Source organism: Thamnophis elegans, chromosome 16, assembly GCF_009769535.1.
Source record: "Thamnophis elegans isolate rThaEle1 chromosome 16, rThaEle1.pri, whole genome shotgun sequence".
NCBI lineage: Eukaryota > Metazoa > Chordata > Lepidosauria > Squamata > Colubridae > Thamnophis > Thamnophis elegans.
The window spans coordinates 33,981,726-34,008,058 of NC_045556.1; the positions used below are offsets into that span (position 1 = coordinate 33,981,726).

Genomic DNA, 26,333 nt, shown 5'->3' on the forward strand with positions numbered 1-26,333 from the left:
TATTCTATACTTATTTATTTGTACTATTCCATATTTATTTATGTATAATTGTTTATATCGGACCATCATGTTACCTATATTGTACTTTGTGTTCTAACTAACTCTTAACTACTTTTCCTTAATTTATCTTAACTGTATCTTATCTTATCTCTCTTTCCTGATACTTCTATTACATCACAGTTTTAGGTTTCCTTATTTCTTATTTAAGAGCCGAGGTGGCGCAGTGGTTAAATGCAGCACTGCAGGCTACTTCAGCTGACTGCAGTTCTGCAGTTCGGCTGTTCAAATCTCACCGGCTCAGGGTTGACTCAGCCTTCCATCCTTCCGAGGTGGGTAAAATGAGGACCTGGATTGTTGTTGGGGGCAATATGCTGACTCTGTAAACCGCTTAGAGAGGGCTGAAAGCCCTATGAAGTGGTATATAAGTCTAACTGCTATTGCTATTGCTATTTCTGTCCTCTAACTATTTGTTCCAGGTTAAATAATATTTTGATTCCTCCTTTCCTTGTATTTCTTTCGTCAGTTTGTCCGTCTCCGCACATTCTAAAAAATTTCTTATCACCTCCTCTTCCTTTGGTACTGAAGCAACCCCATATATTCACCTTCCTCTCGGTCTTTCTCTCCGCTGTCTTCACAAGAGGCCTCGAGGTCACCCAGGATGTTGGGCAGGTCGCTTAAAGTTACAGAATTTTTACTGCCTTGGGAGTCTGAATAATCGAGGTCAAAAAAGAAAGAAAGAAAGAAAGAAAGAAAGAAAGAAAGAAAGAAAGAGGAAAGAAAGAAAGAAAATGAGAAAACATAAGAAGAAATTCAACATTCCCTTACTAATACAAATACCTTCCATCAGCCCTTTTCCCCTGGCCAAAATTTTGCTGACTTTCTCCAACTGCTATCAAAAGTAGGTAAATTGCACTACAGGCAGTTCTCGACTTTATGACCATAATGAAGCCTCCCCCTCATAAGTCGAGGAGTATCTGTATGAAAGACCCTGACAAGCTCGAACAAGGAAGCTAAAGAGTTCTGCATATCAAAACACAACAATGGAAGGAGGGAAAGGAGAGAGGAGAGGAGAGGAAAGGAGAGGAAAAGAAGAAAGGGTAAAGGACAGGAAGGGAGGGACGGAGAAGTAAGAGAGAGGGAAGGAAGAGGGGAGTAGGGGGGAGGAAGGGAAAGAAAAAAAGAGAAAGGAGAGGAGGAAAGAAGAAAGTAGAAAAGAGAGGGAAGGAGAGGGAATAAGAAAGGGAAAAGGAGAGGAAGGAAGGAAGGAAGGAAGGAAGGAAGGAAGAAAGGAGAAGTAAGAATAGGAGAGAGGGTAGGAAGGGAAGGAAGAGGAATAGGGGAGAGGAAGGGGAAGAAGAAAAGAGAAGAGGAAAGAAGTAGAGAAGAAGGGAGGGTAGGAGAAAGAGAGAGGGAAGTAGGGTTGTTGTAATACATAATAGATGTATGGGATAGCAGGAAAGCAATCTCAAATGTATTATTGTATCTTTAGGGGAAAGAATGGAATTATAAATGTTAAAGGACAATGTATAGCACTAATAATATCTATGAGAAATGTATATTTGTGAAATGCTATTTATGAGTAAGAAACATAAAAAAAACTTTTCAAAAAGAAAAAGAAAGAGAAAACTCAAGAGTTCTGTTTTGTTTCCTTCCTCGGGGAACCCAACACTGAAAGGCAAGAAGTAAGTAGTGCTCAACTTACGACCGCAATCGAGGTCAAAAACCCCATTGCTAAATGAAGCATTGGTTAAGTAAGTCCCCCCCCCCCAATTTTACAACCTTTCTTGCCACGCTTGTAAAGCGAATCACTGCAGTTCTCGTTAGGAACATGGCTGTTAAGTGAATCCGACTCCCCCCACCCTTGCCAGAAAGTCGCAAAAGGGGATCGCGTGATCCCTCCCCCCGGGACGCTACAACCGTCATGAATATGAGTTGGCTACCAAGCATTCTGAATTTGGCTCATGTCACCCTGCGGAAGCTGGAAAGGTCGTAAGTGTGAAAAACAGTTGTAAGTCACATTTTACCAATGCCTTTGTAACTTTGGAGAGTCACTAAAGACGTTTACTGTGTAAATTGGGTCAATAATAATGAAAATATGAGGAAAGGGCCATAATTTAGCACAGAAACTCACCCAAAGTTCTGTTGATGATATTTTGCTGTCGGGACAGAAAAGGCCTTGAAGGATCTGTTTTTTCCTCCTGGGTGTTGGGAGAAAAAAAAAGAGGATTTAAATTCAATTGCAGAGGCAGGTACTTTAAACTGCAGCTTTCCAAGAGGTGGATTTCAACTCCCAGAAGCCTCCAGCCTGCATGGCTACTGCAAAGAATTCTGGGATTGAAATCTGCCCCACCTGGAGGATAGGTCCTTGCAGGAAAAGGCTGCAGGTGGGAAGAATGAAAATGTTTATTTTCCTCTACAGGTAAGCCTCGACTTTACGACCACAACCGAGCCCAGGATTTCCGTTGCTAAGTGAAACATCCGTTAGGTGAATTTCGGCCCAATTCCAGGACCTTGCTTGCCACAGTTGTTAAGTGAATCGCTGCAGCCGTTAAGCGGCACGGTTGTTAAGTGAATCTGGCTGGCCCACTGACTTGGCTTGCCAGAAGGTTGCTAAAGGAGACCCTGGGGACTGCAAACCATTGTAAATATGAAGCAGTTGCCAAGTGTCTGAATTTAGTGCTGCGGTGGTTGTAAGTGTGAAAAAGGGTCAGGTCACTCTGTTCGGTGCCGTTGTAACTTTGAACAGTCACGAAATGAATGGTTATTAAGTTGAGGAGATCCTCTCCTCTCCCCTTCTCTCCCTCAGGCTGGCCCCACAGAGGCCTCTCCTATCTTATCCCCTTCTCTCCCTCAATCTAACTCCTTAGCATCAGAGCATTTTTCAGGTGGAGAGAGGGAGTAGAATGTCTGAACTCCCAGTCCGCAGGCTGGATGAGTCACGCGCTGGCCACGCCCACACCCAAGTGGCAGTTGGAACAGAGTTCTTTTCAGGTGGGGAGGGGGAGTAGAACGTCTAGCTCCTTAGCATCAGAGCGTGTTAATAATACTATAAAAAATACTAATGATCTGATGGTCATTTCAAAAAATCCTTTTTTAGCGAGCACCTTTAAGCCAAGAGGAACATATGTGCCAAATTTCAAGTTTGTGGGCTTTACGGTTCTGGAGATTTCGTGATGATGCATGAGTGGTATTTCACTTATATATATATATATATATATATATAGATATTTGGGGGGGTGTGTGTGTCAAATACACCCCACAGAATGGCACAAATCAACCTGGGTTTCTTATCCTAAAAGCAAAGCGGGAAGCAAAATTGGCAACAGCCCATTTCGTATCACCAAGAATTGTCCAGTTAACCCAAACCAACCCCGCTCACTCCACACATTCGTCTACCCGCAGGTCAAAGACAGAGTGAGCCCCTGTTAGAAACGGTAACCTTTACCTTCTTCGAAGGTGCAGCAGCGGTCGTCGCAGGAACTGAACCCGGAGCCAAATCGTCTGAAATTCAGAACAGAAGAACGATTGGCTGCCATGGCTGGGACCTTCCTTTCCCAGCTGCTCAACGGTAAATTTCCAACAAAGTTTAGCAAACTTTTAACAAAGGAAGAAGCAACACGCCACACTTTGGCTTCGCGGGTCTCTGATTACTACTATTTTTTCTTAAAAACGACGGAGCCGACGGTCAGCAAAGCGATGTGCCACATTCTGAGAAAAGCATTTTATTTTGCAAAGGAGATCTTGACACCAAAAAGTCTCTCCGGGGAATAAGAGAATGTGTGGGAAGCCTCTACACTCGCCGGTTAAACCCGCAGGCGTCAACAGGGGGTCTTTTGTGAATGCACCCATCACACCACACGTTGTGACGTTTTGAACGGCATCCATCCCCATCTCCCCCCCGTTCTTTAAAACGGTCCTCAACTTATGACCATTGAGACCAACATTTCTGTTGCTGAGACATCTGTTCAGCCAGCTTTGCCCCATTTTATGACCTGGCTGACCATAGTGGTTTAAGTGAATCACTTTTAAGTTAGCAACAGAGTCGTTAAGTGAATTCTTGACTTTGCTTGTCGGAAGGTCGCGAAAGGGGTGAGCCCTGGGGGGGGGGGGTCACGCTGCAACCGTCATAAATGTTAGCCGGGTTGCCAAATGTCTGATTTCATGACCCTGGGGAATGCTGCAATGATTGTTAAATATGAAAAACGATTGCAAGTCACTTTTTTCACTGCAGTGGTAACTTCGAATGGCCACTAAATGAAATGTTGTAAGTTGGGCACTGTACTCAGCTTCAGCTTCTTAAGCCCCCTTCCCTGCCTCACACACACACACACACAGAATAAATATCCCGGTATCGAGGTGGCGCAGTGGTTAGAGTGCAGTATTGCAGGCTACTTCAGCTGACTGCTAGCTGCAGTTCAGCAGTTCGAGTCTCCCCAGGCTCAAGGTTGACTCAGCCATCCATCCTTCCGAGGTGGGTCAAATGAGGACCCAGATTGTTGTGGGGCAAGAGGCTGGCTCTGTAAACCGCTTAGAGAGAGCTGTAAAAGCACTGTGAAGCGGTATATAAGTCTAAGGGCTACTGCTATTGTTATTGTTCTTCCTTCCCCACCTTAATTCCTTCTTTCTTACTTTCTTTCTTTCTTTCTCTCTCTCTCTGTCTCTCCCTCCCTCCCTCCCTTACTTACTTTCCTTCCTTCCATCCCATCCATGGTATGTGATTAGAATGTGCCGAAGTGGCCCAGTGGCTAGAGTGCAGTACTGCAGGCTACTTCAGCTGACTGCTAGCTGCAGTTCACCAGTTCAAATCTCACCAGGCCTTCCGTCCTTCCGAGGTGGGTAAAATGAGGACCCACATTGTTGGGGGCAAGAGGCTGACTCTGTAAACCATTTAGACAGGGCTGCAAAGCACTGTGAAGCGGTATAGAATTCTAAGTGCTATTGCTTCCTTCCTTCTCTCCCTCCCTTTTCTCCTCCCTCCCTCTTTCCTTCCTTCCTTTCTTCCCACGGTAGGGCAGTGATTAGAATGTAGCACTGCAGGCTACTTCAGCTGACTGCTAGCTGCAGTTTGGCAGATCAAATCTCCCTGGCTCAAGGTGGTCTCAGCCTTTCGCCCTTCCGAGATGGGTAAAATGAGGACCCGGATTGTTTGGGGGAGGGGCAAGAGGCTGACTCTGTAAACCACTTAGAGAGGGCTGGAAAGCACTGTGAAGCGGCATATAAGTCTTAAGTGCTATTGCATACCAGAAAGGTAACAGGGTGGCTGAACAGAGGCCCTCGCAAACCCCAAGATTTCACGCCTGGGGGGAAAGGGCAGAAATTGGGGGAAGCAATACGTCATACCGGCTATGCTGAAGAACTTGTTGGGAGGCTGGGAAGAAGTCTGCAAAGACTCCAGAGCAAGGCCAGGAGAGGTTGGAGGGGTGGTCATGCCACAAACAGCAGAGGGGCTCCAGAAAGGCGCCTGAAAAATAAATTGAGTGTTACGCCAGAGGATGAGGGGGGGGTGGGGTGAAATGGCTTTGAGTAGCAATCTGAGCTTCCCCCCTCCCCACATGCTCCTTCGCCCAAGGTCCACCATGGGGGGAGAGAGAATAATCCAGCTGTGGAAATCCATCCATGTTACTAATCCGCCTACAAGTTCTGTAATCCGGTGGAAATCCCAACGCTGGAGGACCACCCATGTTATTATGATGGCCATAATAACAGTTGTGTCCGACTCTCTATGATTCTATTAATTCACTTACAAAAACTGCGACAACATGGAAATTCAACCATGGGCATCCACACTGGTTATTTAACAGAATAACGAGGTTGGAAAGGGACCTTGGAGATCTTCTAGTCCAACCCTAGACCCCTTCAGACAAAGGGCTGGCCAGGCTCTTCTTAGAATAGAAGAGAAAAGAAGAGAAGAGTTGGAAGGGACCTTGGAGGTCTTCTAGTCCAACCCTAGACCACTTCACACAAAGAGCTGGCCAGGCTCTTCTTAGAATAGAAGAGTTGGAAGGGACCTTGGAGGTCTTCTAGTCCAACCCCCTACCTAGGCAGGAAACCTTATACCACTTCAGACCAATGGAGATCCAGCATCTTCTTAAAGACTTCCAGTGTTGGGGCATTCACAACTTCTGGAGGCAAGTTGTTCCACTGATTCATTGTTCTCACTGTCAGGAAATTCCTCCTTAGTTCTAAGTTGCTTCTCTCCTTGATTAGTTTCCACCCATTGCTTCTTGTTCTGCCCTCGGGTGCTTTGGAGAATAGTTTTGACTCCCTCTTCTTTGTGGCAACCCCTGAGATATTGGAAGACTGTTATCATGTCTCCCCTAGTCCTTTTTTCCTTAAACTAGACATACCCAGTTCCGGCAACCGTTCTTCATATGTTTTAGCCTCCAGTCCCCTAATCCTCTCTGTTGCTCTTCTCTGCACTCTTTCTAGAGTCTCAGCATCCTTTTTACATCATGGCGACCAAAACTGAATGCAAGTATTCCAAGAGTGGCCTTCCCAAGGCCTTATAAAGTGGCATTAACCCTTCATGTGATCTTAATTCTATCCCTCTGTTGATGCAGCCTAGAACTGTGTTGGCTTTTTTGGCAGCTGCCACAGACCAAAAAAGCCAACCCAGTTCTAGGCTGCCTAAACAGAGGGGTGAATTCTTGAAACTGGCACGCAAGGAAGGCAGAGGAGGTTAAAGTTGTCCGAAGAACCCACTTTGCAAACTGGGTCCCGCAAATAACCTGCGAGGGACCCGCCCCAACGGAAAGATTTCAACTTTGACCTCCGAGACTACAAATCCCACCCCGTTACCTGCTGAGGCTCAGTGGACAAGCTCGAGGACTGGGGGTTCAGGAGGTGAGGTAGGTGCCCTGGAATCTGAGCAAGGACTAGCTGAGAGGAAGAGTAAGGGGTGGACGTCACGGCTCCTGCAGTGGAAAAGACAGAAAAGCAAAGGCAGGATATGTTAGGTTCATCCAGTTTCCCCCCCATCCACTTTGCTGGTCAGAAGCCCCCAAGGAGGATTGTAAATTAGGGTCTGGTTGCAAATCATTTCTCCCAGCATCCTTGAGGGAGTAGTTGGCCTAATGCAAGAAATATTCAACAGAAGAGAATTGTGGGAGCTCAGGATTGAAAGAAGGGGTCCTTGGTGCTCTCTGAGCTTGGTGGTTTTCTTGCAAACGTTTCGTGACCCAACTAGTAATATCATCTGTGTTAAAAGGGAGTCAGGGGGTTGTGGAGAGGAGGAGGAGGAAGAGGAAGAGGAAGAGGAGGAGGAGGAAGAGGAGAAAAAGGAGGAGGAGGTGGAGGACTGTGGGCTCCTTGGTGCTCTCTGAGCTTGGTGGTTTCCTTGCAAACATTTCATGACCCAACTAGGTAACATCATCAGTGTTAAAAGGGAGTTGGGGGTTTGTGGAAAGGAGGAGGAGGAGGAAGAGGAGGAAGAGGAGAAAAAGGAGGAGGAGGGGGAGGACTGTGGGCTCCTTGGTGCTCTCTGGGCTTGGCTGTTTCCTTGCAAACGTTTCATGACCCAACTAGGTAACATCATCAGTGTTAAAAGGGAGTCGGGGGTTTGTGGAAAGGAGGAGGAGGAGGAAGAGGAGGAAGAGGAGAAAAAGGAGGAGGAGGGGGAGGACTGTGGGCTCCTTGGTGCTCTCTGAGCTTGGTGGTTTCCTTGCAAACATTTCATGACCCAACTAGGTAACATCATCAGTGTTAAAAGGGAGTTGGGGGTTTGTGGAAAGGAGGAGGAGGAGGAAGAGGAGAAAAAGGAGGAGGAGGGGGAGGCTCCTTGGTGCTCTCTGGGCTTGGCTGTTTCCTTGCAAACGTTTCATGACCCAACTAGGTAACATCATCAGTGTTAAAAGGGAGTCGGGGGTTTGTGGAAAGGAGGAGGAGGAAGAGGAGAAAAAGGAGGAGCAGGGGGAGGACTGTGGGCTCCTTGGTGCTCTCTGAGCTTGGTGATTTTCTTGCAAACGTTTCATGACCCAACTAGGTAACATCATCAGTGTTAAAAGGGAGTCGGGGGTTTGTGGAAAGGAGGAGGAGGAGGAAGAGGAGGAGAAAAAGGAGGAGGAGGAGGGGGAGGACTGTGGGCTCCTTGGTGCTCTCTGAGCTTGGTGGTTTTCTTGCAAACGTTTTGTGACCCAACTAGGTAACATCATCAGTGTTAAAAGGGAGTCGGGGGTTTGTGGAAAGGAGGAGGAGGAGGAAGAGGAGGAGGAAGAGGAGAAAAAGGAGTGGGGGAAGGACTGTGGGCTCCTTGGTGCTCTCTGAGCTTGGTAGTTTCCTTGCAGACATTTCGTGACCCAGCTAGGGAACATTGTCAGTGTTGACGAGCATGGGGTTTGTTCCCTTCGGTGGTACAGATAAGTGGAGATTTGCACCAGAGAAGACATCAAGCAGAAAACAACCCCCCAAGCGAGGAACTACAAAGAAGAAAATCACACACCCTCATCTAACAGGAAGCAAACCTCACACTCGCTGGCACTGATGATGTTATCTAGTTGGGTTAATGAAACATCGGCCAGAAAACAACCAAGCTCAGAGAGCACCAAGGACCCCAAGTCTTCCTCTTTTCTTCCCTTCCACTCTCTCCACCCCACTCCCTTCTAGCACTGATGATGTTACCTAGTTGGATCATGAAATGTCTGAAAGAAAACCACCAAGCTCAGAGAGCACCAAGGACCCCACAGTCGTCCTCCTCCTCCTCCTCTTCTCTTCCTCCTCCCCCCCATCTTCTCCTCCCTTCTCCTTCTCCATTCCACAAATCCCACTCCCTTCTAGAATTGATGTTACCTAGTTGTGTAATGAAACACCTGTAAGAAACCACTAGCACCCACCATCCTACTACCACCATGTTTCCTCGAAAATAAGACAGGGTCTTATTTTCTTTCGAATCCCAAAATAAGCGCTTGGACTTATTTTCAGGGAAGTCTTATTATTTTTGAGGTGCAGGAGGCAACGATTGTGGTCACCTCATGGCTGCTGCTGCTGTGTTGCAATATTTTTGGAGTAGGGCTTATTTTAGCCCACGCGCTCAAAATCCTGATTGGGCTTATTATCCAGGGAGGGTCTTATTTTCGGGAAACATGGTATCACTTGGTTGTTTTGCTGTCTTCACTGGCGGGAGAGATCCTGGGCTGGTGCACCATGGCATTTCTTTCTTTTTCCCATGCTTATTTAATTCTCGGCAGCAACCAAAGTTTTTGTTTGTACTATGTTCTACACTGTTATCTCCACCAAAAAAATGTTAATTAAATAAATACAAAAACGAAATCCAGTATTTAATACTACACATACTTACAGTGGCAAGGATTGCCTTTGCCCAGAAATGGAAAAACAACTTAATCCCAAATGAAGATGAAATAATAAGAAAGATTATGGACTGTGCCGAAATGGATAAACTAACTAAAGAAATCCAGGGAAAGGAAGAATCAGAATTCTACCAGATATGGGATAAATGGTATAGGTGGATGGAGGAAAGAAACAAAAATCAATGAAAGAATATAACAACACTCAAAAATAATAGTTATGAGTAAAATAAGAGGGTTAGGAATGGTGAAATCCAGATGAAATACAATAGAAGGGGAAATAATATAAGGTGAGCGGTATCGATTGATGATTGCTATAATAAAGAACAGGAAGTTCCTGTTCGCACTGTATTGTATAAATGTGGTGTACGTCTAATTTTTGTGTGTGTGTGTATTTTACATGTTTGTTAATAAAAATCTTTATAAAAAATAAATAAAATAAAAAAGGATCCAATGGGAGTACTAAAAATTGATAAAATAAAATAAAACCGGGAGGCACTACTGCAAACACGCTCCAGCTGCACCAGCTGCAGCTCCAGGGTATTACTACAGCAAAATTGTAGCAGTTCATACACTTGGGAGGATGAAAGGATCTTACCCAGACTAGTGTGGGGGATCAGGTAAGGACTGGCATCAGGGTCGGTGGGGCGCAGCGATACGTGCGTGGAGGCTTGGAGGGCGGCTGGGCAGTAGCCGTCTTCACAGGAAGCTTCCGCTGGATCCAGGGAGATTTTGGCACATTCAATCACCACGTCGTGCGTTTCTAGCCTCTTCCACCTATTGGGAGGCACAAGCACTTTTTGGTTTTTCCCCTGCTCTTGCAACTTCCCCGATTTTGAAGGGAAAACGTTCCCGTCATCCCGACGATAAGGACGTCGATTCTCCCAACCTTCCATCCCGAGGGAGAGGGGGAGCGTACGTACCTCCGAGGGTCCAGCTCGTGATCCTTGGAACCGGTCACCAGCTCCGGATGGATACGGACATGGCCCATCATTGGCTGAAAGGACAGCAAAGAGGCCTCGTAATAGGGACAAAGGCAAGTGCACAGCTAAGCACCACCAGGCAAGGAGATGTCAGGCCTGCAGCCATCTTTTCTTTTGGATCTTTGGCCTGCCATACTTTCTATTATTCTGCTATGCATTTTCTATGGTGGGAAAATGGGATTGTACGGAGTTAGATGGTATGTAGCCATAACAACATTCCTTTCTAGAAAGCCAAGGTCATCCTTTGTCTCTGCACCTGACCAGAATTGGATGGCTGGAACTGCCAGCACGGCAGTGGGAGATTGGACCATGTGGTGGGCTTGTCAAAATCTTGAACTTTCTACTGGGTGAGGGAAACCGGGAAGCTTTCAGATTCGGGTTTTCCCAGATGTGCCAACGTGGCTCTCTTCATAAATTTGAACTTTGAGCAATACTTTGCCTTGGACTCTGATTTAATTTTGGATGCTATTTGGAACCCTGACATTAACCCGAATCTGAAACAGATTCACCCCATTAGATTCATCCCAGTTTGGTCTAGTGCTTAGGCCCCCCAAGCCAGAAAGCTAGAAATCGCGAGTTCAAGTCCCTCCTTAGCTAGGAAAGGGTTACTTTGCCTCGGACTCTGATTTACTTTTGCATGCTATTTGGAACTCTGGCAGGAGAAGTATTTCAAATCCACAATATATTTTAACACACTGTTAGTATTAATAATACAGATAGAGTACCTAATCTTAAATTACCATCTACTGACCTGAATTTATTGGGGTTAGGGTATTTTTCCCATTTTCATTAATATATTTTTCTCATTATCTTTTGGCTACCTTGATGACCTCTTCAAAGGTCTCCAGGTTTTCCTTCATACTGTAGTGGGAGCGCAGAAAGGAGACAAAATTGCACGGGTACATTCCATAAAGGCGGTGGAAGAGGGCATACACGCTAGCGTGGAGGTGGACCAGGTAGATCTCAGCCACGTGGCCTGGGGACGAAGCCAGCATAAAAATGTATCAGCCTCTTGCACCACTCTACACATCCAATTCTCTTTTGCCATCACACTTCCCGAATGCCTAATTCTGAAAACCTCCCCTTGCTCAAACTGAAACTTTCTTTTAAAAAAGGAGGAGGAAGATATATGTTAAAATTAAAAATGTATATTGAAATGGAATTATAAATACCATCAACATAAAATGGAGCTCGCTCAGAGGCTGAAATACACCAAGTAAATGAGATGAAGAGTGAGAAGTAGAGGAGAGAGGTAAGGGAAGAAGAGAGGGATAGGAGGGAGGACGGGGGGGGGGAAGTGGAGGAGAGAAAGAAGGAGTGCAAAGGGGGGAGAGGAAGGGGAAGTAGAGAAGGGCGACAGAGGGAAGAAAGGAAGTAGGGAGGAGGAGAGAGGTAGAAGAAAGTGATGAATAAGGTACAAATACGGTGTATGGAGAGCAGAAGAGCCAATAATCATTTGATGGTAAGGCGAATTGATGTAAACATTTAACAATATAATGTGATGTTGGTTATGCAATAGTACGCATGTGGTTATTTGTTATGAAAATGAAAGAATAAAAAACTTTACAACAAAAATTGAAACCTCCATAAAGGTTCTTGATGGATTCTCCTTGAACTTCCTCCTCGTAGAGATTATGACCACAGAGAAGAGCCGAAAAGGCTAGCAACAAGGGGCATGTCTTAGCTATCTTTAATCAGACTCAGTCCAATCAGAAGACGGACTATGTCAACCCATGTATGGGTGCTGTCTCCACCTCTGCTGAGAAGATGCTACTTCAGCTTTCTCCCAGGGAGCAGAACCTCAACCAATTTGGGGCTTAAGAGAAGCTTAAGAGAGCCATATCTCAACGGATGGCTCAATATGTACATGGGGATTGTAGGAGAAAGTCTGGTGATGGGACTCAACAAGAACCCCTCGGTTAATGCAGATCAAGTTTTAAGGCAAACTGGACAGGCCAAAGAGCCTAAAAAGGAGTCCTCGACTTACGACCACAAGTGAGTCCAAAATTTCCGGTGCAAAGTGAGACAGTTGAGTTTTGCCCCGTTTTAGGATCAATTGTTAACGTGAACCTGTGCAAAAGTTACAACAGCACTGGGGGGGGGGGGGGATGACTTAGGATTGTTTTTCATACCGACCGTTGCACCCCAGGATCAAAATTCATACCTTTGACAACTGACTCATATATATGACGGTTGCAGTGTCCCCGGGGGGGGGGAGGGGTGTTCCTTGGGATCCCCTTTTGCAACCTTCTTGACAAAGTCAACTGGGAACCCGGATTTACTTAACCGTGTTACTAACAGCAGTGGCAAGAAAAGATCGCAGTGGGGCAAGGTTCACTTAACAATTGTCTCACTAAGCAACAGTAACATGGAGCTCAATGGTGTTTGTTTGTTAAGTCAAGGGTTACCTCTACTTATAATTCAGGGGTGGGCTTCAAAAATTTTAGCAACGGGTTCTCTGCCCGTTTGCTGGGTGAGTGTGGCCATGGTGGGCGTGGCCTAGTTGGCCTCCTAAAACACAGCGGAGGCTTTCCTCAAGCCTCAGGGAGGGCGAAAACGGCCTCCCCAGGCTCCAAACAAACTTCCAGTACGCCCGTTTTTCGCCCTCCCTGAGCTTCCGCCCTGCACTTACCTGCCTCCAAATCGGGTTGTGTAGGGACTCCGCAGAGGGATGGGCGGGGCCAGCCAAGACTGGGATTGAGGGGGATCTCTGAACTGCACAGAATCTTAGCTAGAGGCTCTCCCGAACCCCTACGACACACACCCCCAGCAGCCCACCCCTGCTGTGCATGCCTTACCTATGACAAGGCCCCAAGGAAGCCATTTAATAATATTCAGCCGGAGGTGGATGGTTGATGGGCCAGCATTCTATCTAAAACCAGAGGGACCACGAGAAACATCTGAACGTCTCACCTGGGTTCTTCAAGTACCAAGATGAAAGGCGGCCGAAGATGCCAAAAAAGTCGTGCAGGTGCTGCTTCCCAGACTGAGGGATCATGGGTAGCAACGTGATTAACACTAGTACCCCGGTGGTGAGGACCACGACGTCGGTGTCAGTCTGCCATAAAAGCGGGGAAAACCATATATATATATTTTAGAGTTGGGCTGTCTCTAGAGAAAACGACAGTAGCTGAATTTCCCATTTCAACCTTCTTTCAACAGCCCATTTTTGGAAAGCTTCCCCTGCACACAAAAAATGCTTCGAGGTCTGGGATTAAATAGGCAGCTGATACGTCAAGGACGAGCTGGGAAGGATGAGTTTGAAATAAGCTACTTTAAAAACGTTAACGGCGCGCATTTTGAATAGACATAGTCTCCAAGCGGAGTCTGCAACCTTGGGAAAAGTGGAGGGGGGAAAAGGGAGGACATCCAGTCACCGAGTGGAGGAATTCAACTGCAAGAGCATTGTTGGAAGAAGTGAAGATGGAGGACAGATCCTCAAAAAGGAGCAGTACCCCTTAAGATTTATATACCGCTTCACAGTGCTTTACAGCCCCCTGCAAGAGGTTTGCAGAGTCAGCCTTTCACAATCACCCCCACCCCACTCAAACAATCTGAGTCCTCAGTTTACTGACCTCAGAAGGATGAGAGGCTGTTGTGGCCCAGTAGGAGCCGTTGGAGCTGCCACCAGACTCCGACAGCGAGGGACCCTATGAGTCGGCCCTGGAGGATGTGGAGGACCCTGGACAGGGTTCCGACTCCGAGCAGGGCACAGAGAGACTGGTTGGCCACCAGGCGGTGCCTGAGCCTTGGATCAGTGGGGAGGAGACAAGGGAGAGTGATCCAGAAACCAACAGTGAATTGTTCCGGGATGCACACCGTCGAAGAGCTACTCAGCATCAAGAACAACTACGTAATTACAGGAGGTAATTATGCTCAGCTGATGGTCATTAGGCTCCTCTCCAGACTATAAAAGAGACTGCTTGTGCCACACCCTTCTTGCAGAAGTCAACGCTTGGACTAAAGAAAAACTAACTTGGCAGGCTGGATTGCTGCCAGAGTTAGTCTGAATTGTTGCCAAGGTTTGTCGGACTTGCTGCCAAGGTCCTTATCTGTTTGTTTATTTGGCTTTCAGCCACCGAGAGTCTGGTCTTGTTATTAAAGGACATTCCATTTTACGCTTGTCTCAGTTTTCATTACTGGACGGAGGAGGGGGTCAGAATAGGAGGCTAAATCAACTTTGAGCCGGTTAGGATCAAACTCCTGGCAGTCAGCAGAATTAGCATATAGTTATGATTGTAACCACAGTGCCACCATGACTATCCGTCTATCTATCTCTATTTTATCCATCCATCCTTTCCCTTTTTTCCCCCTCTCAATCATCCATCTATCCATCCATCCAAATAGCACTTAGATTTATATACTGCTTCACAGTATTTTACTGCCCCCTCTAAGCTGTTTATAGAGTGAGCCTTTTGCCCCCAACCTCATTTTATCCACCTTGGAAGAATCGAAGGCTGAATCAACCTTGAGCCAGTCAGGATTGACCTCCTGACCGGGGGTGGGGATGGGGGGCAGAATTAGCCTGCAATGCTGCATTCTAACCACTACACCAGCAGGGCTGTCTAGGAAAGCTAGCTACACAAAGAGTCAACCTGGTAATCTCTGGAGCCGCGTGTGGCTCTTTCATCCCTCTGTTGTGCCTCCCTGTCGCTGGTCGGCTCCACAATTGGTAGGATTTTCAGTTAGGACAGGTACAGGAAAAAGGATGCTGCGCTAGGAGGAGACTCTATGGTGGGGGGAACCGGACTTCCGATCGGCAGAGAAAAAAGGATGGCACACTAGGAGGAGACTCTATGGTGGGAGGAATCAGACTTCCGGTCGGCTACAGAATTGAAGGGGGGGGGGGGGGGGCGACTTCCGGTTAGGACCTTTGTGGCTCTTTTGAGTGTTTAAGGTTTCCGACCCCTGCCCGAGTTACAATTGCACACGTGGGATTCCTTTGGCATTGGAAAACAACAGAATGTTAGAACTTCCCTCTATCCCCGTTGGCCAAACATGACACATGAGATTTATTAATGGCATTAAGCCCTTACCTTGAGACACTTGAGGAGGGAAAGGAGCACAGGGGCGTGAGGGAGCTTATGTTTCCAGGAGGGCTGACATCTAATCACATGGCCAAGTAGCGAAAGAGTGGCGAGGCGGGTAGCGGGCTTGCTCATGTATTCGTTGATTTTATCGAGAAGGTGCTGGGGAAAAAGATTTTTTAAAAAAAAAAAAAGGGAAGGAATTAAAAGCATTGACCACAGAAACGGGGCGCTAGAAGATATGATCATCAGATAGAGTTGGAAGGGACCTTCTAGGTCATCTAGTCCAACTCCCCCACTCAAGCAGAAGACCCTACACAATTTCTGACAGATGGCAGCCCAGTCTCTTCTTGAAAGTCTCAAGGGATGAAGCTCCCACAACTTCCGTTCCATGGGTTGATTGTTCTCACTGTCAGAAAGTTCCTCCTTATTTCTAGGTGGAATCTCTCCTTGGTCAGTTTCCAGCCATTATTCCTTGTCTGGCCCTGAGGTGCTTTGGAAAATAGGTTGACCCTTCCTCTCTCTGGCAGCCCCTCAAACACTAGAAGACTGCTATCCTGTCTCCCCTGGTCCTTCTCTTCACTAGACTAGCCATGCCCAGTTCCTGCAACCGTTCATCGTACGTTTTAGCCTCCAGTCCCCTAATCATCCTGGTTGCTCTTCTCTGCACTCTTTCTACAGTCTCCACATCTTTTTTATAGTGTGATGACCAAAACTAGATGTAGTATTCTAGGTGGGGTCTTACTAGGGCTTTACAGAGTGATATTAGTACCTCCCTTGATATTGATTGGATCCCTCTGTTAATGCAATTTAGGATTGCGTTGGCTTTTTTGGCTGCCGCTGCACACTTCTGGCTCATATTTAGCTTGTTGTCCACTAAGACTCCAAGATCCCTCTCACAGTCCCTGCTGTGACTACGATATGATATCTCACAGTCACTCCGTTCATCCTGAATGGGGAAATGACGAATCCAGTAATAAGGTAATTTGTCTATTAGTCCTAGAGAAAATTGTTTTACGTCTCTTTAGGCTGGACTGAGTTAAAAAAAACTGAACCATCCAGTCAGAGGAGGCGTGGTCAACAATTACGTAACTCAGTCTCTAGGCTAATGGACAAAGTTAACCCATGCTTGGATTCCCCAAGCAGCGCACAGGAGAACGGCCTATTACTTGACAACTATGGTGGAAACTAGCACTCCCGCCGCCTGGAGGCAAATCATTCTTCTCCTTTTACCTTGTCGTGTGGCTCTTGAACAGCGATCAGGATGTGCAAAGCTTGTTGGGAGCTGGTCTCCAAGTAGTAGTCCACCAAGGAATTCACCAGCATGGGCCCACGATCTGTGTCGATCCGCCATCCGGACAGAACGACGACGAAACAAAACACCAATCAACTTGCACAAAATGATTTGGTTCTTTCAGCAACCGAGCAGATGTCTTGCAATACTTTTTATTTGTTAAAAAAAATAATAAGGCAGAGGACACACCCAACACAACGCCCTCTGCTGATTTTTCCCAACAACCACCCTGTGAGGTTGGTTGTGCTGAAAAGAGAATGACTGGCCCAAAGACACCCAGCCAACTTTCGCGCTTAAGGTGGGACTAGAACGCACCGTCTCCCGGTGATTGGCCAAAATCACCCCGCTGGCTTTCATAGCTAAGGCAGGACTAGACTTCACATTTTCTGTTTTGTGCTTTAGGCCAGTATTTTTCAACCTTTTTTGTGCAAAGGCACACTTTTTTCATGAAAAAAATCACGAGGCACACCACCATTAGAAAATGTTAAAAAAAATTAACTCTGTGCCTATATTGACTATATATAAAGTAATTCTCCCACGGCACACCTTACACTATGTCACGGCACACTAGTGTGCCACGGCACAGTGGTTGAAAAACACTGCTTTAGGCGACCCAGAACAAAAGGCAAGAGCGCTCCGGCTTCGAAACCCACCTGAGGCAAGGTTGTCTCTAAACACCGCCATGATGTCTTCTAGGACAGCCAGGACTGGGGAATCCAACATGGGGAGAAGTTCCCCGATATTGGTTTGCTGAGACATCCTGCTTCACGCTAGGCGCCAACGTGCATGACAGGGTGTACACGCAAGGCACAGTTGCTTCCAGTTCTACATGGGGGCTCTTGTCAAACTGGGTGAAGAGAAAAATATAGATGTCAACTTGTACGTTTATAGCCTGCCACGGCACCTTGTTGGTGAAGGTGATTTATGACACAGAGGGGAGAGGATACAGGGGTAAAATTCAAACGCAATTAAGCGGCATTCAGTTTTGGCTCCACAGAAGAACATGCCAAAATGTTGATCCTAATAAATAAATGGATTTCTTTTGAACTTTGTCTCGAGGCTTGTAAATTAATTAGGTCATCCTTTGGAAACTTCACAATAGATTTTGGAAAATGTCCCTTTGGCTCTCCCCAGTCACCCACTGAATCCTGAGTTCCAGGCAACCCATCCGATACAAGTCAGAATTGAGGCCAAAATTTCTGTTGTGTAACGTTTTTGCCCCATTTTACGATTTTTCTTGCCCTAGGTTTTTAAATGAATCACTGCGGTTGTTAAGTGAGTCTAGCTTCCCCATTGACTTTACTTGTCAATCTCAGTTGATGCATAAGGTACAGAGGTTAGAAACGTACCTGCTTGGCTGCGAAGTAGTTCCTTCCTTTCCACCTCTATACAATCTGGTTTTTTCATGATCACAGAACTGGAAAAAAAAAAAGAAAAAGGAGAAAAATAAACCCAGTGAATATGTATCTCTCAAAAGAGGAAAGGCACAAGAAACCTGTAATAAATGTCCAATGGCATGTTTTGATTTTAAAATATTGTTCAGAAGTCATTAGGAATAGAATAGAATAACAGAGTTGGAAGGGACCTTGGAGGTCTTCTAGTCCAACCCCCTGCCTAGGCAGGAAACCCTACACCACTTCAGACAAAGGGCTATCCAACATTCTCTTAAAAACATCCAGTGTTGGAACATTCACAACTTCTGGAGGCAAGTTGCTTCACTGGATAATTGTTCTCACTGTCAGGAAATTTCTCCTCAGTTCTAAGTTGTTTCTCTCCTTGATTAATTTCCACCCATTGCTTCTTGTCCTGCCCTCAGGTGCTTTGGAGAATAGCTTGACTCACTCTTCTTTGGGGCAGCCCCTCAAATACTGGAATACTGCTATCGTGTCTCCCCTAGTGCTTCCTTTCATTAAACTAGACCTATCCAGTTCCTGCAACCGTTCTTCACACGTTTTAGCCTCCAGTCCCCTAATCATCTTGGTTGCTCTTCTCTGCATTCTTTCTAGAGTCTCAAAGGCTTTTTTACATTGTGGCGACCAAAACTGAATGCCGTATTCCAAGTGTGGCCTTACCAAGGCCTTATAAAGTGGTGTCAACTCTTCACATGATCTTGATTCCATCCCTCTGTGGAAGCAGCCCAGAACTGTGTTGACTTTTCTGGCAGCTGCTGCACACGGCTGGCTCCTATTTAAATGGTTGTGCACTAGGACTCCAAGATCCCTCTCACAGTCACAACTATTGAGCAAGGTACCACACATACTGTACCTGTATTCAAGTCTTTGCTAGGACAATTCACCCACTTTGAATTCACCCACCGGTGAGAAACGCACAAAACGTGAGGTGCTACCACTATTATTGCACCTCTGAATTATACAACAACAATAGAATAGAATAATAGAGTTGGAAGGGACCTTGGAGGTCTTCTACTCCAACCCCCTGCTTAGGCAGGAAACCCTCATGACATACAAATTATGCCTGTAGGTCAAGTGTTTGTATAACAGAGACCAAGTACAGGTAGTCCTTGACTTATAACAGTTCAATAAGTGACCGCTCGAAGTGATCTATGACAGTTTCCCCCCCCCACTTACGATTGTTGCACTATCCCCAGTCAGAATTTGGCAACTGGCTCATGTTTTATGATGGTTGCAGTGTCCCCGGGGTCATGGGATCCCTTTTGCAGCCTTCTGAAAAGCCCACGGGAAGCCAGATTCACTTAACGACCATATGATTAACTGAACAGATCCACTTAACAACTGTGGCAAGGAAGGGGCAAAAACTCCAAGGACAACTATCTTGCTTAACAGTCGAAATTTGGGGCACAATTGTGGTCATAAGTCAAGGATTATCTATCATCGGAAAGGCTCAGTTAAAAAGCTTAGTATAATAGAACGCTTTCTTTATAAATAATTTTGTCATGGCCCAGTCTTATCCCAATCAGCCAATCTATATAACTAAACAGACAACTGAAAAAGAGTCATGCTGGTGTGTGTGTGTGTGTGTGTGTGTGTGTGTGTGTGTGCACATATATATATATATATATATATATATATATATATATATATATATATATATATATATCAATCACACTGCAATATTTTCAATTACAGAAAAGATCAAGCAAAGAATATAGGAAGATCAAAATTAGCCATATTCATATGCTTGAATTTCTTCTTTAGAACAAGAAAGGGAGCGCAAACAATATCTTGCAAAGTTCCAAGAACCAGCACTTTCTGTTCTAGTCTTGGGAGTCACCAACACGGCTCCCAAATCTGCCAATATGCCTACAACCATCTTCCTTGGCACGCTCTGGATTTTCTGCCCCGCCTGATTCTTGGCTTTTAACAAGCCCAGAGGCTGGCATTGCCCTAAAGCAGAGTTTCCAACTTGGCAATTTCAAATTTCAACTCCCAGAATCCTCACTCAGCTGGGACAAGTCATGGGAGCCCACTATGTTACGTGGTGCTAGGGATTTGAACCGCCGAACTGCCGACCTTTCTGATTGACAAGCTCAGCATCTTAGCTACTGAGCCACCGTGTCCCAACTAATAAATACAATTTGATTTATTTTGAATGAACATGTGAAAGGGGTTCCTAGCCTGCTTGCTTCCTTCCTTCCCTCTGTGCAATCTTCAGCTTTTAGAAGTCAGTAAAGGTTCTGAAATTGTTTGTTTGGAGAAAAGGTGGTGGTTTGCCATTTCTTTAAAAAAAAAAAAAAGCACACAACTTCTCAACAGACTGGCAGTGGGGAGAGGAATGTGTTTTCAACTCCAAATAAAAACTTCCTTTGGCTGATTACACAATTTGAGAGTATCTATTTCCAGGTCTGTTTCTTTTTTTCCTTCTCCCAATTTACAAACAGAGTTCAGAAGCAGTCACTTGCTATTCTGTTGCTAACGCAAAGTGCATTTATAAAGGTAGCTTTAAAAAACAAAAAAAAACTGCAAAAGTATCTTTCTTTGTAAAGTTTATGCACAAGGGGAAAATATTGTTCAACAAACCACATAAGGATCCAGCAGCTGAACTCACATACACAGAAAGGCTGAAAGTGGATGCCAATCTTGGTTAGGTGTGGGGGGGGGGGGGAGAGAAAGAGAACAGACCCAATTATTGCCAACTTGATCACATGGCAAACATTCTAAAAACAGATCAAGACTTTTAAAATTAGTAATATCATTGTCTATCACTTAAAAGGAGATTTTTTTCTAGGGCTGACTGGTGTTAGGATTGGGTTGGTTCAGACATAACTAAGAACTAAGGAGAAATTTCCTGATAGTTAGAACAATTAATCAGTGGAACAACTTGCCTCCAGAGGCTGTGAATGCTCCAACACTGGAAGTTTTAAAGATGTTGGATAACCATTTGTCTGAAGTGGTCTAGGCCTTCCTGCCTAGGCAGGGGGTTGGATTAGAAGACCTCCAAGGTCCCTTTCAACTCTGTTAATTCTATATTCTATAATGCAGTGGTGGGTTTCAAAAATTTTTTGAACCTACTCTGTGGGTGTGGCCTCCTTTGTGGGAGTGGCTTGCCAGCCATGTGACCTGGTGGGAGTGGCTTGCTGGGCATGTGTTTTCTTTCTTTCTTTCTCTCTCTCTTTCCTTTTGTCTCTCTGTCCCTTTTTCCTTTTTTTCTTTCATCTTTCTCTCTTTTTCTTTCTTTTTTTCTTTATTTCTTTCTTCCTTTCTTTCTCTTTCTCTCTCTGTGTGAGTCTGTCTCTCTCTCTCTGTGTGGGGGGCAGTGGTGGGTTTCAAAAAATTTTGGAACCTCTTCTGTAGGTGTGGCCTGCTTTCCGGGTCCACTGGTGGAACCTCTTCTAACCGGTTTGGTAGATTTGACAAACCGGTTCTACCAAACTGGTGCAAACTGGTAGGAGCCCACCTCTGCTATAATGTAAGACAAATGAATAACATAAAATGGAAATTGTTCCATTTCAAAAAAACAATTTTGACGGAATTAGATTTTTTTTTAAAAAAGAGTCAGTACTCTTCAGGAGCTTAGGAATTTAGAGAGCCTGGCCTTAGCCTAGAAGGGTTCTCCTCTCACATCTAAATCAGACATGCATTCAAACTGTAGATAACCAGACCATTTCATCTAGAAGCAGTAGTAGGCGCTAAAGAAAGAATTTAAATGAAAATGGTCTTTTTTTAAAAAAAAAAAAAAAAAAGAAAGCCTCCGGGATTCCTGGATCCACCAACATGATTATTTTCCAAAACAGGGTGGTTTTTTTAAAGGAAGGAAGGAAGGAAGGAAGGGGTTGATTGATATGAATCAACTGAAATTCTATCTAGGCAAAATCTTCCTTTTCAATAAGTACTAGACAAACAACATAGGGGGAGCCGGGAGAAGTCGAGTTGGAAAGGACAAGCTAGGCCACCAAATTAAAGTAATCCTGATAAGATATCCATCCATATGGCAAGGAAGGAAGGTGGAAAAACCATATCATTGGACTTTCAGTGACTTAAATATGGCTACTAATGCCTCTCCGGGTTTAGATCAAGAAAACATTTGAAGAGCCAGTTTCCAGGAGGAAAAATAGCATATAAAGGGTGGAATCAATTTATGAAGCATAGCTGGCCCTGTCTTGTTTTAGGTTTAAAGAGTTCCTCTTTAAGTCTTCACACACATCTCCCACTGCTAGTTACTGCAACAAAGATGACTGAAGCAAGGAATTAGTAGGGCCATTTGTATTTAGCTGTGGCTATCTCTTTAGATCTCTTTAGCTCACCTACTGCATTCGGCAAAACAAAACCATTTTACCCACTTATTCTGCAAAAACTGGAGGACACCCCCAGCGTGGGGACCCAGACAAGCCTGAAGCTCAGAGCTTCACAAAGACAAACCCGCAAAGCTTCGCAAAGGCAAACCCACAATACATTTTGAATGTATTGCATTTAAAAAAATATTTTATATGCAATAATACCCAGTAAACACCTGTTTTCCTCTCCTTCCTGCCCAAATTTGATTGCATACCTCCCCTCCCTCCCTTTCGAGTTAAAAGCAAAGATGTCCTAGAAATACCCTTTGGTACCCTTCAAAGGGGAATTGTTCTGTCGTTCACTGGGGGCAGGGGGGGGGAGCTGTCCTTTCCTTCCCCAGGTCCTGCATTCCTCCCAGCCTCCTCCTCCTTTGCCCCTCCTCCCCAAACCTGAGCCTTGCCCCGTCCCCATTTTCCCCTAGCTCATCCCGTCATCTATTCAGGATTTTGTCTCTTTTGCTCTTTTAAAAGATTATCTGGTACCCCCACCCCTTGCACCCGTTCAGATGCCTAAAAAAGCAGGCTTCAAGAGAAACCCCTCTCCCGACTTGGGATTTCAACACCCCATCCCGCATGATTGCTGGTTTATGAAAAGGGGTCCAATCCAGGGGTGAAATTCAGCAGGTTCTGACAAGTTCTGGAGAACCGGCAGCAGAAATTCTGAGTGGCTCCAGAGTGGGGAGGGAATGGGGATTTTGCAGTATCCTTCCCCTGCCACGCCCACCAAGCCATGCCACGCCCACCAAACTGGTAGTAAATAAAAATTGAATTTCAACACTGGTCCAATCCTTCCCCCCTAACCTCACCCACCCTGCCTCCTTGGATTACATACATTATTCAGTTCCTTTCATTAATTCTGCACATAATTAATTCTGTAACTAGTGGTCCCATATATCCATAAGGTATATAATATAAATATATATGTGTTTGTGTGTGTATGTATATCCCATCCAGCCCTGCTGTATATAACTCTATATAATGAATTCATAGTCGCTAATGAGCGAACCTATATATATATCCTAATGTATATATTATAAATGCATGTATATACCTTATACCTTGTATCTTATATATCTATCTCGCCCACCAATCCTTTTGATTAACTCTAAATATAATTCTATTAAGGTTAAAGATTCTGTACATTATAATGTATACAATATAAATGCATGCACATACCATATATATATATTTGATATATGCATACATGCATGCATACATATAGATTATATACAAACACACACAAATATATACATACATACACACACGTATTTATATTGTATACATATGTAGATGCATATACAAATACATACCCCCCACCCAGCATTTCTGCATAAAATTATATATATATATATATAAGCTGTATTGTCTAGGATCACTTTTTGTTACCTAAATAGAATTATATGCAGAATTAATGAGGGGGTCCGAATTGGGGGGGATGGAGCGGCCCAATGAAGCCATAAAACAGATATTAATTAAAAAGGACGCCCCCCCTCAAAAAAAGACCCTTTCCTTCAAGGGAGCCCCTTCCTCCACCACCACCCTGTGGAGAAGGCCCGGCCGAGCAGCATCCCCCCTCAGCCACCCCCCGCCTCAAAGCAGCGTCCCTGCCCAGGGCGGGGGTCCCTCAGCCCCATAGGGAGCAGCTCCCTCGAGCCCCCCCATATCGCAGCCGCCCCGCCCCACAGCTCCCTAGCCGAGCCGCCTTGCCTCCCCCGCCCCAGGCACTTCTTCTCGCTTTCCTCGCCGCGCGGGGGCCCTTTACCCGGCGACCGGGGCCTCACCCCTTCCTCTCCCTTCTCCTCCGCCCCTCAGGCTGTTTACCGCTGAAGCCTCTTCTCACCCACAGGGCGCCGCCATCTTGGCCCTGCCACCCTCCGGGCGCCGCTCGCGGATCCCTACGCGCCCGTCCCCCTTGCCGAGGAAAAAAAATAGTCCCGAGTCAAATGACTACCCTTTCACCCCCAACCCGCCGCGACTCTCCCTTCACACACGCCCAGGGGGTGGGTCTCCTCACCCTCCCGCGTCCGCTTCTCCCGGCGCCCCAGGAAGCGGCTTCGGAGGGCTCCCTCCGGGATGAAGGCGCGGAAGGATCAGGCCGAGGGAGAGATAGGAGGAAAAGTCTCTCGTGATGCTGAGGAGGAGGCCGAGAAGAAGTCCCGGCAGAGAGGAGGAGGAGGGGAGGAGAGGAGGAGGAGGAGGAGGAGGGTCACGTGATGCGGCGGAGAGGCTGGCGGGGTGGTAAACAAGGGGCGGGGCGGGGCCAAAGGATCCCGAGCCACGCCCCCCTGGTTGCTCGTGGCAACCGGGCCCGAGCCTTGCTGGAATGGTTTTCAAAGCGTCGGCGGGGGTTCTTTGGGGGAACTACACGCCCCATCAGCCACAGCCCCTGGCCCATGGGGAAGAATGCAAGGAAAAAGGACCCGTGCAACCGTTCTCCTTTCTCTTCCTTTGAATAAAGGACTCTTCCATGTCCCTCTTTCCACACACACAAACACACACAGGTAAAAACATTATCCCTGATTCTGAGTTCAAATTCAGCAAATAATAATAACAACAAAAATAATAATTTATTGTCAGTGCACAAAATATGTACAATGAGATTGGTTGAGCTCCCTCTGTGCACACACACACACACACACACACACCCAACACAATATAATTCAGTAAAGACAAAAAGTCCAGAACCCAATAAATCATATTAACAAACACCCAGTCCTAGGGCAAATCAGAATTATCCTCCTCCTCCCTTTAAATAAACAGATCTAAGATTGCAAATCTCTGATGGCCACAAGAGGGCAGCAGTACATCATATATATTTTTCTGCCTTTGCTGCCCCCTAGAGGTCATTTGAAGCAGTGCTGGGCTGTTTTGAATTCCCTGAATTCCCCAGACAGCGTGCACCCAAATCTCCAAAGTTGCTAGGATGTACAAGCACTGATTTACGGGGTTTGCAACCCTCATATGATCGTCCAGTACTAAACTCCAATCCTGTCTTAACCAGTTTCACACAACTTGTCATGCCCTGTCTAAAGAAAAATGCATATATTCCTTGACTTACAATCGATTTTTATTTTATTTATTTTAATTGAAAAACATTACATTTTCTTCCATTACAATTACAAATCAAGCAAAGCCAAAGAAAAGTTAATAATAAATCTTAACACACAAGCTAATAACGATAACAATTATATATTAACAGTAATTACAGTAGTATGACCAAAAAAAGAAAATAAAAGAAAAAGCGTTAACTAAATTTCCACTTACATTAGCCTTTTTACAATTTTTCCCATACTATAGTCATAGTTTTATACATCTTTATTTTCCATACTAACAATTATTGACAGTCGTAAAGTTATTTTCCCTCTCATTTCTACCTCTTGTCTCTATCCATTCATAAAATTTATTCCATCAGTGATAATATTTCCGTTGACTTACAATCGATTAATAACCGACTGAAGTTACAATGGCCCTCCCCAAACTTGTTTATGACCCATGTTTGAACTCATAACGGCTGCACATAGGCCTGTGGTAATTGCACAATTTTGCCGCTTATCAGTTAGCTTATGGTCGTAAAGGCGAGGACTTGTCTTAAGTCGCTTTCTAAATTCCCATTGTTCACTGCATGACAGTGGTCAAGTGTCTTGAATTTTCACCACCATCTGGTCCACAAGGATGCAGTGGTGGGTTGCTGGCGGTATGCCCCGGTACAGGCGTACCGGAGGCTGCCCGGATACCGTTTCGGTACGGTGCTCCGGAGGGCCCACCCGCCCGCCCGAGCTCCTTACCGGTTTTTTAAGTCTACAGCGCTTCTGCGCATGCACACGGCGCGTTCAGCGCCTTCGCGACGCTCCGCTGAGCAGCTGGAGCGTCGCAAAGGCTCACAGAGGTGGTAAGACACATGCGCGCGCTGCGCCCGTCCATGTGGACGCCGCTGGGCCCGTTCCAACGTTACCGGTTGGAACGGGATCCAGAACTCAC

The 26,333-nt window shown here is 45.6% G+C and overlaps 1 protein-coding gene across 5 annotated transcripts in view; it reads right to left on the reverse strand.

Moving 5' to 3' along the window:
• Positions 1 to 24,505, reverse strand: part of TSC1 (TSC complex subunit 1) — a 41,578-nt gene extending 17,073 nt beyond the window's left edge. The window contains exons 1-14 of one of the 5 annotated variants that reach the window (XM_032232705.1): positions 24,370 to 24,505; positions 17,953 to 18,020; positions 17,257 to 17,450; positions 16,543 to 16,646; positions 15,319 to 15,471; positions 13,196 to 13,340; positions 11,104 to 11,258; positions 10,223 to 10,296; positions 9,898 to 10,076; positions 6,799 to 6,914; positions 5,341 to 5,461; positions 3,446 to 3,501; positions 2,132 to 2,198; positions 603 to 707 (exon numbers count right to left, since the gene is read on the reverse strand). In XM_032232705.1, coding sequence (XP_032088596.1) covers positions 603 to 707; positions 2,132 to 2,198; positions 3,446 to 3,501; positions 5,341 to 5,461; positions 6,799 to 6,914; positions 9,898 to 10,076; positions 10,223 to 10,296; positions 11,104 to 11,258; positions 13,196 to 13,340; positions 15,319 to 15,471; positions 16,543 to 16,646; positions 17,257 to 17,362 — 1,381 coding nt within the window. In that variant the 5' untranslated portion in view covers positions 17,363 to 17,450; positions 17,953 to 18,020; positions 24,370 to 24,505. Of the gene's footprint in view, positions 1 to 602; positions 708 to 2,131; positions 2,199 to 3,445; positions 3,502 to 5,340; positions 5,462 to 6,798; positions 6,915 to 9,897; positions 10,077 to 10,222; positions 10,297 to 11,103; positions 11,259 to 13,195; positions 13,341 to 15,318; positions 15,472 to 16,542; positions 16,647 to 17,256; positions 17,451 to 17,952; positions 18,021 to 24,117; positions 24,236 to 24,369 lie in introns of those variants that run through there. The other 4 variants (XM_032232702.1, XM_032232703.1, XM_032232704.1 and 1 more) reach the window with 4 other exon arrangements.
• Between the last annotated feature and the right edge of the window lie 1,828 nt (positions 24,506 to 26,333).